The sequence below is a fragment of the Notolepis coatsorum genome, assembly GCF_963971535.1.
Source record: "Notolepis coatsorum genome assembly, chromosome: 1".
Taxonomy (NCBI): Eukaryota; Metazoa; Chordata; class Actinopteri; order Aulopiformes; family Paralepididae; genus Notolepis; species Notolepis coatsorum.
In genome coordinates, this window is record NC_140165.1 from 159,739,157 (window position 1) to 159,756,195 (window position 17,039).

Genomic DNA, 17,039 nt, shown 5'->3' on the forward strand with positions numbered 1-17,039 from the left:
GAGGGGAGGAGAGAGGAGGGGGAAATAGGAGGAGAGGGGAGGGGGAAAGAGGAGGGGAGGAGAGAGGAGGGGGAAGAGGAGGGGATGACAGAGGAGGGGGGAAGAGGATTCATCTTTGTGTCGAGACGAGAGAGGAGGGGAGGAGATAGGGGAGGGAGAGAGTAAGGAGGGGAGAAAGAGAGAGAGGAGGGGGAGGGAGAGAGGGGGTGAGAAAGAGAGGAGGAGGAGAGAGAGGAGGGGGAATGAATATGGTTGTGAGAAAGCAGGGGAACCTAGAGGGAGAATAAGTGAGGAGACAAGGTGGCAAGAAAGAAAGATTGAGGAGAGAAGACAAATGAAACAGAGCAGAGGAAGCAATGAGAGGAGAGAGGAGAGAGAGGAGAGAGAGGGTGGAAAGAGAGAGGAGATGGAGAGAGAGAGGGGAGCGAGATGAGAGATGGAGAGAGGGGAGAGAGGATAAATGGAGAGAGAGATAGGGGAGATGGAGAGAGAGGGGAGAGAGGGGAGAGGAGAGAGATATGGGAGAGAGAGGAGATGGAGAGGGGAGAGATGGAGAGAGGAGATGGAGAGAGGGGAGAGATAAATGGGAGATGGAGAGAGAGAGGAGAGGAGAGAGAGGGAAGAGAGGGGAGATAGAGAGAGGGGATAGAGAGGGGAGATGAGAGAGAGGGGGAGAGGAGAGATGGAGGGGGAGGGGAGAGAGGTGAGAGAGGGGGGGATGGAGTGAGAGAGGGGGAGAGAGAGGGAGGGGATAGAGAGGGGAGATGAGAGAGAGGGGGAGATGAGAGATGGAGGGGGAGGGGAGAGAGGTGAGAGAGGGGGGGGTGGAGTGAGAGAGGGGAGAGAGAGGGGAGAGGAGAGATGGAGGGGAGATGGAGAGAGGGGAGGTAGAGAGAGATAGAGGGGAGATGAGAGAGATAGGGGAAATGGGGAGAGAGAGGAGGGGAGATGGAGAGCGAGGGGAGAGAGAGGGGAGATGGAGAGAGAGAGAGGGGAGATGGAGAGAGAGGGGAGAGATAGGGGAGATGGAGAGAGAGAGATGGGAGAGGAGAGAGGAGAGAGAGGAGAGGAGAGAGGGGAGATGGAGAGAGGGGGGAGAGGAGAGAGGGGAGATGGAGGCTTCAGAGACGGTTTCTAAAAGGAGGAGAGGGAGCGCTCAGAGAATGCAAAGACAATTGCAACAACAAAATTACTTGCTACATAACCACAAACATATTCAGAGAAAATGTGATGTTGTTTTATGTTGAAAAAAATTATAATCTACTGTATTTTTAGTTGAAATGTGAGTTTTGAAGATGTTTAAAATGAATGACGATCTCTGCAGTGAGTGGTTACCCTGGTAACTAAGGATTTGATGACCACTTGATGGCAGCATGTGTAGAAGGGGTCAGGTCTTGTTTCTGTTATCAAGATGGCAGCAGAATGAGCACACTTCTCTTGAGAGAGACTTTGGTGGCATTTGATTTCTCACATGTTACATTCTCCTGATACCGTTTTAACCCGATATCAGCCTGATATCTCAGACCAGTATTATCCTGTTTTAACCTGGTATCAGCCTGATATCCCAGACCAGTATTATCCTGTTTTAACCTGGTATCAGCGTGATATCCCAGACCAGTATTATCCTGTTTTAACCCGATATCAGCCTGATATCCTAGACCAGTATTATCACTAATGGTTACACAAACAAAGAAGGAATTGGCGGAAGGGAGGAAGAGAAAGAACAAATACAGAGGATGAAAAAGGAATTGACGAGACAAAAAAGCAGAGAGAAAAGACGGATCAAGGAAGGCAAAGAAAACAGAGAAAGGGGAAGAGAGAGAGAGAGAATGCAGCAAAGAGAAAAAGAGAGAGAGAGGGATAAAGAGTGAGTCAGGCTGGCGTCACCTCCCCATGATTGGGGACTAGAGGGCAGTTTTCCCATTGTCTCTCTCTCTCTGTCTGCCTCTTTCTCTCTGTCTGCCTCTTTCTCTCTCTCCACCCCCTCTTTCTTTTTGTGTGCGTGTGAGGAAGGGGGGGGGGGAGTCACGTTAGGGCCTTGGTGTTGTTAATTAATAACCTCCTGAGAGTTAGAGCTGCACTATGGAAGACCGACACCCTGTCGCGATAAGAGGTAACCGTGTTTAAATATGGAGGAGAGAAAATAATGGTGACAAAAGAGACATTTCTTCAAGCAAGGTAACTTTGGCCACTGTTTTACATTTGTGTCATCCACATATCATACAAAATAAATGAGAAATGAGACCATAGCCTTTTACAGTTTGCTAGTCACGACCGATCAGAAGAGCCTGTATGGGCAATTTCACTGTGCTTTTTCTCTGGTTCCGTCCCACTCCATGATTTAGCTTGGTCAATAACTGATTTTTTTTATGCATTTTTCACATTCTACAGTGCCGTTTTAAAGGCATAGAATAATATGTATAATGCATCATCTTCTTAGCACATTCACTAAGCAAGGGGTTTGGGCCATTATGGAGCAAGTTAGCATGAGGGGGTTGACACAAACACACTTACACTTTATATTTATTGATAAAGGATTTTAAACAGTAAGAAGCATTTTGTACAAAAGTATTCTGTACTTCTGTATGACAACTATTAAAGAAACTTGAAACTTGAAACTTGATTAAACCGGTAGTTGGTAGATGGTTAAAATAGGGCATCAGTATATATAATAATTTCCCCCAAACTAAAATCCAATCCAAACAAGTGACTTGATTTGCTGCATTTTGCAACACATAAAAGGGTGTTAGATCTCTCTAATGGAGAACAATTTATTATATCTCACACATTTTGTTCAGCGAGACCAAACTAATGTCTATACTGTTCAGTAAAGTTGATGGCTGAGATCGGTACTTGGTATCGGCTGATACCGAAAGGTTATAGGGAATCTGTGCATCGCTACCACGACAAGAGTCACTTACAAAATGCTAATAACCATTTACACAAAGTGAACCAACATCGCTCTTAGATGATGCTTCTTTGTATAGTAAACGTGGTGGGAGGGTAGGGGCATTTCTAGTTTCAGGGATCCAGTTTTTATCTTTATGTAATAATAATAATAATAATAATAACTTTATTTGTATAGCACTTTTCATACAGAGGTTGCAGTTCAAAGTGCTTGTATTCAATACTAAAGCTATATCGTACTCTAAATGAGCGCACCGCTGTGAAGGAAGGGTGCGCTGCGTTTACAACACAAGACAAAATGAGAGCGACGTGGCATGCAGCACAATAATCTCGACAATCTTGTTTTCATGATCGTGGGAAGACAAAATTGTAATTGAAATTGACACTTGATTAATCGGCCAGCCCTACTTCAATATTATGTGAAAGTCGAGCTTCATTAGGTTATTAGGAGTCTTGCATACCACATTAACATCAGCCAAGAACATGTCTGACTGAGTTACATACATCAGCTGAGTCGATCAAAGGCTGCAGAGTGCAGACTTGCACTTCTTCAATAGCCGCTCCAAATCACTTACAGCACTTTAAAACTACAACAGCACTGTATGCCACGCTACTAAAACATTAGTGTACATATTGCTGAATATATATGTAAACCGATATGTATAGTCTACTCTGCCCTATAAAATGTTACATGTTGTATAAATGTACCTAGTTTAGGTGTATAATCTATACCTACTTTCGGTGTATAATCTATACCTAGTTTAGGTGTATAATCTATACCTAGTTTAGGTGTATAATCTATACCTAGTTTCGGTGTATAATCTATACCTAGTTTAGGTGTATAATCTATACCTAGTTTAGGTGTATAATCTATACCTAGTTTAGGTGTATTTCCTATACCTAGTTTCGGTGTATAATCTATACCTAGTTTAGGTGTATAATCTATACCTAGTTTCGGTGTATAATCTATACCTAGTTTAGGTGTATAATCTATACCTAGTTTAGGTGTATAATCTATACCTAGTTTAGGTGTATTTCCTATACCTAGTTTAGGTGTATAATCTAGACCTAGTTTAGGTGTATAATCTATACCTAGTTTAGGTGTATAATCTATACCTAGTTTAGGTGTATAATCTATACCTAGTTTAGGTGTATAATCTATACCTAGTTTAGGTGTATAATATATACCTAGTTTAGGTGTATAATCTATACCTAGTTTCGGTGTATAATCTATACCTAGTTTAGGTGTATAATCTATACCTAGTTTAGGTGTATAATCTATACCTAGTTTAGGTGTATTTCCTATACCTAGTTTCGGTGTATAATCTATACCTAGTTTAGGTGTATAATCTATACCTAGTTTCGGTGTATAATCTATACCTAGTTTAGGTGTATAATCTATACCTAGTTTAGGTGTATTTCCTAATCTATACCTAGTTTCGGTGTATAATCTATACCTAGTTTCGGTGTATAATCTATACCTAGTTTCGGTGTATAATCTATACCTAGTTTCAGTGTATAATCTATACCTAGTTTCGGTGTATAATCTATACCTAGTTTCACTGAATGTCAAAGAGTGGTTAGAGAGAATGCCAGTGTCGTGAAAAAATGTGCATATTTACATTCACATATACCTGCATGCATGTATAAACGTATACAGGTGGGTGTTGGGCCTTGTGGTTTGTGTATGTGTCAGCATCTCCTGGCTTCTGTGTGTGTGTGTGTGTGTGTGTGTGTGTGTGTGTGTGTGTGTGTGTGTGTGTGTGTGTGTGTGTGTGTGTGTGTGTGTGTGTGTGTGTGTGTGTACCAGCGGGAAAAAGACAAGTTATCATATCCCAAACACACATCCATGCACATGACCACACTGTGTGTGTGTGTGTGTGTGTGTGTGTGTGTGTGTGTGTGTGTGTGTGTGTGTGTGTGTGTGTGTGTGTGTGTGTGTGTGTGTGTGTGCGCGTACCAGCAGACAAATACATGTTGGCTTGTGTTCTCATATCTCAAACTCACATCCATGCACATAACTTCCAACCCAGTTCACACAGTCTCATCCCCGGGGCAGAGCGGGGGGTTAGTGTGGTCACAGTCTCACCTGGAGGGGGTGATGGGTGTCAGGTCTTTGCCCATGGTCTGGATGACGCGCCGGCCCCACACCCACAGGCCGACACAGATGCCGACGCCGCCGTACAACAGCAGCCAGATGGGCGTGTCGGCGTCCTGCATCACTCCGCCCTGGTCGTAGATCATCCACAGCGCAACCAGGGGCCCGATTGCATTACTGCAGAGGGGGAGAGAGACAGGTCAATTAGTAACAAAAAAAAAAATCTATATATAAAAACAATGTATAAACATTATTTTAAGAATTAAGTAAAAACGAGGTGTGTTCTCTTTTGTTGTGGATGTTGATGCCATAATAATTTGAGCTCATTCTATTGGATAATGTAAATCTAATGGGCTGTGTAAAGAGTTTCATTTCAAACTGACATCCATTATCTTAAAAAAAATTAAGCTCACTCATTTACAAAATACTAACATTTTAGATCAGGGGTGTCAAACTCATTTTCACAGAGGGCCACATCAGCATTATGGTTGCCCTCAAAGGGCCAAAGACCGTATAAATGTTAATGTAATGTAAAATAAATGTAGCTACTCATTTACATATTGTTAAACATGTTGTTTCTGTATTTATTACTTATTCAAGTTATACATATTGCATATGCATTTGCATAGATGTAAAAATATATGTTAGCTTATGTTATTTTAACAAATAATTTTAGTTTATCAGAACCCCATATTACTCCATCAATCAATGATCAAACCATTCAAGTAAATAACAAAGAAGAATATCATCAAATACAAGCTATGACATTAAGTTTGTTCAAAACCTTTTTGTCACAGTCAAGAGGGGCAGAACTAACAACTGTGAGCTGCAAAGAACGCGTGGGACAGATGTAGCAGATGTTACAAAAACAAATGGCTGCACACAACCTTGCAGAGGCCATACATCCAACTAATGGAAGATAGTTTAATTAACTTTAATTAACAGATTGCAGAATGGGTACAGTACAGTACAGCTCAATACACACAATTGTTAAGGGGATGCAGACCAGAGAAAGACTTTCGACTTGTTTACATCAGGGTCCCCCATTTTCTATTCGTAATGAAATTGCTATTATGTGTCTGCATGAACACACAACTGTAACTGTACTCAAAAATAACAAAATAAGGGTTGTCTCAGTTCACAACTATATTGGTCAAGTTTTGGGAGGGACTTGTTTGCGTCCCTACAGCTTCTTATTCAATTGAGCGAGATGCTCGGTTATGTCACACAGCCAGCTTGCATCTGACAGTTCAGACAATATTTCTTCAACCCTTTGTTACCTATTCCGCCTGGATCTTTTTTGTATTTTGGGCTGTAAAATTGTCAAAGAATGTTTGAGGAGTAAGTGCTTTTGGCTTGTTTCCTTTGTTACTTCATCAATACCTCAGATGTTCAACACACATGTATGTGTAAGAATGTGTAATAACTAAGGCTGTCAAAGCTTTATTAACGCATTAACCCACAATTATTTTAACGCCGCTATTTTTTAACCCAAGATTAATGTTAAAAAAAAAAAATAAAAAAAAATGTTTTTTTTTTTTTTTTTTTTTACCAGAGCTCTTGGTGGGCCACATCAAATGACGTGGCAGGCCGCATTTGGCCCGCGGGCCGTGAGTTTGACACCTATGTTTTAGATGGCTGGAAATCTGCAGTCATCAGATCAAACCCTACATGTATACATCCTGTCAGCTCCCTGCATCCAGTCTTCAGCCCCTCTGGTTCCTCTCACAGAGCTGGGTGTGTGTGTGCGTTGCGTACATGCGTGCGTACATGCGTGCGTACATGCGTGTGTTTGTGCGTGCGTATATGCATGCATGTGTGTGTGTGCGTGTGTACATGCGTGTGTGTTGCACTGTGGGACAACCTTGGAAGACTGAATCCAAAATGGTGACTGGTAGGCTTTCTGACAAACTGAAATACACTAGGTGGGGACACACAGAAACTAGGTGGAGACACACAGACACACTAGGTGGAGACACACAGACACTAGGTGGGGACACACAGAAACTAGGTGGGGACACAAAGACACTAGGTGGAGACACAGACACTAGGTGGAGACACACAGAAACTAGGTGGGGACACAAAGACACTAGGTGGGGACACACAGAAACTAGGTGGGGACACAAAGACACTAGGTGGAGACACAGACACTAGGTGGGGACACACAGACACTAGGTGGAGACACACAGAAACTAGGTGGAGACACAGACACTAGGTGGAGACACACAGACACTAGGTGGGGACACACAGACACTAGGTGGAGACACACAGACACTAGGTGGAGACACTAGGTGGAGACACACAGACACTAGGTGGAGACACACAGACACTAGGTGGAGACACACAGACACTAGCTGGGGACACACAGACACTAGGTGGAGACACACAGACACTAGGTGGAGACACACAGACACTAGGTGGGGACACAAAGACACTAGGTGGAGACACACAGACACTAGGTGGAGACACACAGACACTAGGTGGAGACACAGACACTAGGTGGAGACACACAGACACTAGGTGGAGACACAGACACTAGGTGGAGACACACAGACACTAGGTGGAGACACACAGACACTAGGTGGAGACACACAGACACTAGGTGGAGACACAGACACTAGGTGGAGACACACAGACACTAGGTGGAGACACACAGACACTAGGTGGAGACACACACACTAGGTGGAGACACACAGAAACACAGACACTAGGTGGAGACACAAAGACACTAGGTGGGGACACACAGACACTAGGTGGAGACACACAGACACTAGGTGGGGACACACAGACACTAGGTGGGGACACACAGAAACTAGGTGGGGACACAAAGACACTAGGTGGAGACACACAGACACACAGACACTAGGTGGAGACACACAGACACACTAGGTGGGGACACACACACTAGGTGGAGACACACAGAAACACAGACACTAGGTGGAGACACACAGACACTAGGTGGAGACACACAGACACTAGGTGGAGACACAGACACTAGGTGGAGACACACAGACACTAGGTGGAGACACACAGACACACAGACACTAGGTGGAGACACACAGACACTAGGTGGAGACACACAGACACTAGGTGGGGACACACAGACACACTAGGTGGAGACACACAGACACTAGGTGGAGACACAGACACTAGGTGGAGACACACAGACACTAGGTGGGGACACACAGACACACTAGGTGGAGACACACAGACACTAGGTGGGGACACACAGACACACTAGGTGGAGACACACAGACACTAGGTGGAGACACAGACACTAGGTGGAGACACACAGACACTAGGTGGGGACACACAGACACACTAGGTGGAGACACACAGACACTAGGTGGGGACACACAGACACACTAGGTGGAGACACACAGACACTAGGTGGAGACACACAGACACTAGGTGGAGACACACAGACACTAGGTGGAGACACACAGACACTAGGTGGAGACACAGACACTAGGTGGGGACACACAGACACTAGGTGGAGACACACAGACACTAGGTGGAGACACACAGACACTAGGTGGAGACACACAGACACTAGGTGGAGACACACAGACACTAGGTGGAGACACACAGACACTAGGTGGGGACACAGACACACAGACACTAGGTGGAGACACACAGACACTAGGTGGAGACACACAGACACTAGGTGGAGACACACAGACACTAGGTGGAGACACACAGACACTAGGTGGAGACACACAGACACTAGGTGGAGACACACAGACACTAGGTGGAGACACACAGACACTAGGTGGAGACACACAGACACTAGGTGGAGACACACAGACACTAGGTGGAGACACAGACACTAGGTGGAGACACACAGACACTAGGTGGAGACACACAGACACACAGACACTAGGTGGGGACACAAACTAAGTCTTAATCGAAATACAGTATGCACTACAAGCAGAGCTATAAACGTTCCTGAAGCATGTCATTTAACTTGACATTTGTTATTGTAAAGACATTCTTTACATTATGAAATCAAGCAGCTGAACGCTTCAGGGAGGAATTCTGTCGTAGTAATATGGTTTAAAAGCTGTTATATCCTGCTACAGTGCTTTTGAGGTGAAATACTCCTATAGAAATGGTGGTGTGAATGTATGACTGTGTAGCAGAATGTTGCTGATCAAATCCTCCAGCGACTCGTCCATGCGAGGACGCTGTGTGTCCGGTGTGCAGCAGGGGGCAGCACCTGACGTCGTTGCCGCCGTGAGCGAAGGAGCCGAAGCACGCGGTGAGGATCTGCAGGAAGTGGAAGAGCAGGTAGACCTCGGGCTTGTCCTTCTCCTCGTGGTCCTCCTCTGCAGAGTCGTCCAGAGGCACCGGCGCCGACGGGCCATCCTCCCCCTCCAGCTCCGTGGCCAGCTTCATCTCCACGCCGCCCTCCTCCGCCTCGATCTCCGCCTCCGCCACCGCATTGCAGTACGACGAGTAGCTGTCGTAGCGCACCCTCTTCTTGGAGTAGGACACGCTGTTGCTCCTCCCGCCGCCCCCCTCGCCCACCAGCTTCTCGCTGTCCTCGCGCGCCTCCCGCGACTCCGCGCGCAGCAGCGGCTGGACGGGCATGCCGCAGATGGCCGCCGTGTAGCAGGTGTAGCTGTTGTTGCGGCGCAGCATGCGGTAGTTGTTGTCGGGGGCGGTGGAGCCGTCGTCCAGGCGGCCCAGGTGGATCTTGTTGAGCAGGTCCTTGTAGAGGCCGGAGTCCTTGTGCACCGTGTGGTACACCTGGCCGTCGCTGCGCATGTGGCCGTCGAAGCTGAAGCTGCCGTTGGAGATGGGAGACTTGAGGCAGCCGTTGGTCATGGAGTTGGTCCGGCCTGGAGGAGTGGAGGAGAGGAGGAGGAGGAGGAGAGAAGGACGGAGAGAGGAGGAGAGAAGGCTTTGTATGTAAGAGGTTGTGTTTTTGTACAGGCCCGTCCATTGTTGTCATTATCAAGACCGTCCTCAACTGGACAGTTCTTTTGTCAACTGAAAGTCATAGGATTGTGTTCATTTTATATGACATTTTTTTTATGAATTAGTTGATTTGATCATCATATTTTCCCATTAAATTCCAATTTTAGTTTTTCAAAATGTATTTCTGTGGTATAATGAATGAACCGTAACTGACATTGTAAACTTGTTATGAAAGCTTTACTCTGGCTATCACATTAGGACTCCTTTTCTCACCTTACCTGGAATTTGCATTTTAAACTTTACATACATGATAAACGTAGTAGCATGATTTCAGATTTCCATGACCTATTTAATAATTTTCCAAACTATTTCCAGGCCTGGAAAAGACATTTTAAAATTGCATGACTTTTGTAGGAATCCCATGACCATGGGGACCCTAACAGGAACACCCTAACACCCTAACAGGAACACCCTAACACCCTAACAGGAACACCCTAACACCCTAACAGGAACACCCTAACACCCTAACAGGAACACCCTAACACCCTAACAGGAACACCCTAACACCCTAACAGGAACACCCTAACAGGAACACCCTAACACCCTAACAGGAACACCCTAACACCCTAACAGGAACACCCTAACACCCTAACAGGAACACCCTAACAGGAACACCCTAACAAGAACACCCTAACAGGAACACCCTAACAGGAACACCCTAACACTCTAACAGGAACACCCTAACAATAACACCCTAACAGGAACACCCTAACACCCTAACAGGAACACCCTAACACCCTAACAGGAACACCCCAACACCCTAACAGGAACACCCTCCCCTCCCTTCCCAGGGGCCACAGCTGTATAGCTGCTGCCATGTCTTCTGTTGGGCATCGTCCCTGTCAAATAAACTAAATAAAATAGAAAAATAAACACACTATATATTATATCTAATCGCTGGTCCAGCTCTTACCGTACACTCTGCCGTTGGGCAGGACGGTGCCCCCGTTAGCCAGGCTGGTCAGCTCTCCGCTGGAGTCGAGGGTGCTCCGGCCACCGCCGTCTACCGCGAGTGGCAGCACGGCCTCCTCCGTGCCCTTCGCCCCCGGCAGCTCTTTGAAGACGGGGCTCTCCTCCTCTTCCTCTGGGATTTTGTCCAAGCTCTCGTCTGAGATCCTGGACAGCGCCTGCTCCTTCTTCAGACGGCCTGGGGGCAAACAGCGGGCGATGGAGGGGTTAAGACAGTGGTTCCCAAACGTTTTCAAATCAGGCCCCACTTGGGTAGTTGGAAATATTTTCGAGCCCCATCTAACCTGCTCCCCACCTAGATGTAGGCTAGAATAAAGTTTAGGCTACAAACATGCCATTTCCTCTACTACTAACAAGACAAGATTAACACAACAAGACACAAAGACACAGTTATAGTTTTATTTGAAAATTAACAAAAGTTTGGCAAATTATCCTGTGCCACTGTGAAATTATTTGGCATAATTACATTTTTCATTGTAGGCCTACAGTAGGCTACTTCCCTGAGTAGGAGATTTATTTTCATTCAAATAATAATAATTAGCCTGTAGTACTTCCCTGAGTAGTAGATTTCATTAAATTAAAATAATATTAACTTAAATACTATATTAATCGAAATTAGGCCTATTATTACTGTCTACTGCAGGTTGCAAATACATCACTTTTCATATTCCCATTCTAGCCTACATTCTGTGACTTATGTGTGCTTGCTTTCCCTTCATGCAAATATTCTCAAAGCGGGGTAGTTGTTTTGAGATTTCCACTCTCAGTTCATTCTTAATGTTCAACTTTGATCTGTATTTTGATTTGATGAAGGCCACTGCGGTAAAGCCTACAGTACCTCACACAGGTCTGCCTCACACAGGTAGGATGTAAAGCCTACCTCACACAGGTAGGATGTAAAGGTAGGATGTAAAGCCTACCTCACACAGGTAGGATGTAAAGCCTACCTCACACAGGTAGGATGTAAAGCCTACCTCACACAGGTAGGATGTAAAGCCTACCTCACACAGGTAGGATGTAAAGCCTACCTCACACAGGTAAGATGTAAAGCCTACCTCACACAGGTAGGATGTAAAGCCTACCTCACACAGGTAGGATGTAAAGGTAGGATGTAAAGCCTACCTCACACAGGTAGGATGTAAAGGTAGGATGTAAAGCCTACCTCACACAGGTAGGATGTAAAGCCTACCTCACACAGGTAGGATGTAAAGCCGACCTCACACAGGTAGGATGTAAAGCCTACCTCACACAGGTAGGATGTAAAGCCTACCTCACACAGGTAGGATGTAAAGCCTACCTCACACAGGTAGGATGTTGCAAAAGGCAGCAGTTTGCCGACAGCTCTCTGTCCAATGAGTTTTGATTTTGTAGCTGGAGTACTTGTGGGCTCCGCCGTTTGTCTTTTAACTGTTACCCGAAACTTCTCCAGTTTTGTTTGGTGGGACCATTGTTTATAAAAGAAGAATATAGGGGGGAGCTCCCGTAGCTCACCGCATATCTCGGCGCTATTTCTGCGTCGGGGAAAACCGTGCTCGTCACGGATCTGGGGGACACGAGTTCGATTACCGGACCCGCCGTCATTTCTCAGAATGTCTTCCCCTGCTCTACATCCCATTTTCAACCTGTTTCTGTCGGTCATGCTTGACCAGAAAACGCTAAAAAAAAATAAAGTTTAAAAAAAAAAGAGGAATATAGGAATCAGCTGACCCTTCAAAATACTCTAAACCCCCCCCCCCCCCCCCCCTCCTCCTCTCCTCCCTCCAAGTATTTTAAACATGGAACAATGTTATACTTGGTCAGAGATGGTATTTGGTAACTATAGCCTATCCAGGAATTTTCTTTCCCAGCTTAAGAGTTTGTGCAGCTTATTTTCCAGATTAATTGTTGCAACTGAGCGCCTTAACATGCCTTGTGCCCCTGTGATCTTAAAATGCCCTGTGTCCCTGTGATCTGAAGATGCCCTGTGCTCCTGTGATCTTAAAATGCCCTGTGCCCGTGATCTTAAAATGCCCTGTGTCCCTGTGATCTGAAGATGCCCTGTGTCCCTGTGATCTGAAGATGCCCTGTGCCCCTGTGATCTCAAGATGCCCTGTGCCCGTGATCTCAAGATGCCCTGTGCCCCTGTGATCTCAAGATGCCCTGTGCCCCTGTGATCTCAAGATGCCCTGTGCCCCTGGGATCTTAAAATGCCCTGTGTCCCTGTGATCTCAAGATGCCCTGTGCCCCTGTGATCTGAAGATGCCCTGTGCCCCTGTGATCTCAAGATGCCCTGTGCCCCAGTGATCTTAAAATGCCCTGTGTCCCTGTGATCTTAAAATGCCCTGTGATCTGAAGATACCCTGTGTCCCTGTGATCTTAAAATGCCCTGTGATCTGAAGATACCCTGTGCCCCAGTGATCTTAAAATGCCATTGTGTCAATGGGCGGCCGGGTAGTGCAGCGGACTAAGCGTCTGTCTACCACCACAGAGACAGTGGGATCGAATCCAGCTGTGGTGCTTCCGAGTTGGCCGACCGTCCATACTAACACAATTGGCAGTGTTAGAGGGTGGGAAACCCGGCGAGGGTGGGTCCTGGTCGTTGTAAACAGCGACTCCTACAGTTCGGTCGGGGCGCCTGCACAGCAAGGGAAGGATCTAAGAGAGGTAGTGTGACCTTCCACACGTTACACTCTCCCAGTGAGAGTCCGCGCTGCCAGGTGAAAAGAAGCGGTGGGCTGGGTACACATGTGTCGGAGGAAGCATGTGATAGTCTCCGCCCTCCCGGAACGACGGTATGGGGGTAGAGTGCGCAACGACCAGGAAGGGGATTGGGAATTGGCATAACGACTAACATTGGGATGGAAGAAAAACGGAAAAAGAAAGGAGGAAAAAGATCATCATAAAAAAAAATGCCCTGTGTCCCTGTGATCTTAAAATGCCCTGTGATCTCAAGATGCCCTGTGCCCCAGTGATCTTAAAATGCCCTGTGATCTTAAAATGACCTGTGCCCCTGTGATCTTAAGTCTCACTTGTACCCTGTTTAAGCGTCTTTGAGCATTTGGAAAAGCCCAATATAAATCTGATGTATTATTACCCTTGTGATGTGAAACCTGTATGATATTTGGCTGCAATATTATAGCCAGAGTTGATATTCGTGGGCTGGTCGTTCGTTGTACATGGAACCAGGACTTCCTAACCAGGACTCGACTCGATAAAGGCAACAAACACAAGTAGTAACGAGTAACGTTATGTTGTTTGATATTATGTAGCCAATGAGAAAGTTAGCATCCAAAGTCAATTATATCTGTATGTAAACCTACAGGTCTCTCTCTAGACATTATATTATAATCTGCATGCCATCAAGGGTCTATCAGATTGTCAGTAGGAAAGTCGTGTTTTCCCCCCTGATTTATTGTCAAATATGTGGTGAGAGTCTCCGGTCTATTTTGGCCCCTGTACCTCCAAAATGAATGTGTAGCCTCTCACATATTTATATTTACAAAGAGGCTGGCTGGAAACACTACCCCACTGCAATTTTCCAAATGGCCATCCTATAATTTAGTTCTGGAGCTGGGGTTGAGGCACGGCACACACACACAAACAAAAATACCTACCTGCTATTTTCCGCCTCATCCAAGGACAGACAATCAGCCAGACTAGGGCAGCGCAGACCACAGAGCCGGCCAGTGTAATGAGGAAGATAGCCCAGACTGGAAGCAACTCCAGACCTAGCACTGGACACACACACACACACACACACAAACACGCGAGAAAATTATTTAATGTAATTACCGTAATTCCTCTAATAGTAACCGGTATTCAATTAAAAACCGGGTCTCTATTAATGACCGGGTGCGCTGTTGAGCTAAGCAATTATAAGCCGGCCTCCTAATACAAGCCGGGTTTCATGTATATGCTGGCCTGGCTGTGCAGTAAATACCATATAATGGTATGGTGTTAATGTTTACCAAGAGAGTAAGCCTACCTCAGTCAGAATTGTATAAAACGAAGTTATTATTATTATTATTATTATTATTATTATTATTATTATTATTATTATTATTATTATTATTATTATTATTATTATTATTATTATTATTATTATTATTATACCAGTATTGTGATTGCACTATTTTACTTTATTTAACTTTTTTTGACCACCTGTAATTGCACTGTTTACTACCGTATTTCATACAGTACTTGGTTTCAATAAATGAACCCAGTACATTTTACTGGGTTCAAACTGACACAAAATGTTGATTTATTCATTATGATCTGTTTGAAAATTAGAAATATAGGCCTCTCTCTTATACATGCCTCCTCCTAATACAAGCCTGGTATCAGCTACAGTTGAAACAAATACAAGCCGGGGTTACTATTAGAGGAATTACGGTAGTATATAATATATAAATGTTATATATATTATATATATGTTATATAACATGATGCTTAAATATCCCACCTACTAACAAAATATCATATACCCCCCCCTCTATGAGGAGCACATAGACTTAGCCCCCCGCCCCCATGAACACACCACAAATCACCTTGGCCAGTCCTTCATGACAGAAGCCACCAGGCTCCATGGACTGCTGCCAATAGTTGGAGAACTAACAGCTGGAGAACTTGATAACTGACTTTCTGACTCGTATTACTAAACACTGCAGACTCTGGCACAGTGTGCTACTACTATATAGACCACGTATATTATTATTACTACTATTATTATTATTATTATTGATAGAATATACTGCCATTCCACTATTATTATTATTATGTTCTATTATTATTACTATTTCTATTATTATATTTTTTCCTGCGCGTACCTCCCCTCCCCAATGCCACTATTATGACACCTGCATTTCCCCAAGGGGATCAATAAAGGAAATAATAAAAATTTCATCATTTCACTGAGCTGTATTTAATACTTCCTGGATTATATTATACGACATCATGATGACGTCACACACTCTTTAAACTAGATACATTTGTACGAGACAAAGGTTTACACTTTTGGGATACTGTGTGTGAGATTAAGGGAATAATAAATGAGTGTTATTTAGGATTATGAGTATTGATTTCTTTGGTGGAGTTGGTATTGTATGCATCAGTATTAGCCCTCGAGTCACCCTTGTCTCAGTTCTGGTCAAAAAGCCCTTTTTTTTTAACGTGTTTGTGGATAGTGTTGGCTAGATTTGATGTATATGCCAAAAAAGTAGCTCAGTATCACATCTTGGACTCACATTACAATAATCCATGTTTGTTTTTTAAGGCGCGTTCACACCTACCCTGTTTGGTCCACTTTAAGTGGACCATGGTCCCTTTAAATCAATAGTCCGTTTCGTTTGTAAAGGTGTGAACACAAACCGAACAATTTTGAGGACCAAACAACCAAACCATGGTCCTCTTGAAAAGTTGGGTCTCGGTCCGTTTCAATCGAACTATAGTACCTAATCTAGGAAGCAAAGTAGCCTACAGTGCATTGCAGTGTGGCTCTGAAGTCAGACTTGCGCCGCTCGCGTAATGAGTCTCTCCTCTCTAGACTCGCGCCGCGCACGGACAGTCTCTCTCTCTCTCTACTCTCTAGTCGACTCATGCCGCTCGTGTAATGACAGTCTCTCCTCTCTAGACTCGCGCCGCGCGTGGACAGTCTCTCTCTCTCTACTCTCTAGTCGACTTGCGCTGCGCGCGTAATGACAGTATCTCTCTCTCATTACGCTGTCTGCAACTGTTTACGTTTGTGAGTGCTATAGTCCAATAGATGAACGACTTGGCGACTGCATGTCCTTTGTTTACAAATGAGGTCCGCACCAAAAAGGGCAGTGTGAACGCAGACCAAAATCAAACAATGTATAATTTTCACATTTGGTCAACCAGAAAGTCCGGACTATCCGCGGATAGTCCGGACTATCCGTGCACTTTCAGGTGTGAACACGGCCTTAAAAACAATCACTATTAACACTTTCAGAGCCGGCCGTGTTTTCCTTTTTACCCCCTTGAATGCCCATCATCCACTTCAATGTTAGCGTTAATATCGCCTAATCCAGTGGTTCTCAAACTTTTTACACCAAGTACCACCTGAGAACGTAGCTGGCTCTCCAAG

The 17,039-nt window shown here is 44.8% G+C and overlaps 1 protein-coding gene across 5 annotated transcripts in view; it reads right to left on the reverse strand.

Moving 5' to 3' along the window:
- Positions 1-17,039, reverse strand: part of slc20a2 (solute carrier family 20 member 2) — a gene marked incomplete at its 3' end in the record, with an annotated part of 192,973 nt that overhangs the window by 12,217 nt on the left and 163,717 nt on the right. For all 5 annotated transcript variants that reach the window (XM_084330475.1, XM_084330473.1, XM_084330474.1 and 2 more), the window contains exons 6-9: positions 14,551-14,670; positions 10,902-11,135; positions 9,225-9,849; positions 4,997-5,182 (exon numbers count right to left, since the gene is read on the reverse strand). In XM_084330475.1, coding sequence (XP_084186601.1) covers positions 4,997-5,182; positions 9,225-9,849; positions 10,902-11,135; positions 14,551-14,670 — 1,165 coding nt within the window. The remainder of the gene's footprint in view (positions 1-4,996; positions 5,183-9,224; positions 9,850-10,901; positions 11,136-14,550; positions 14,671-17,039) is intronic.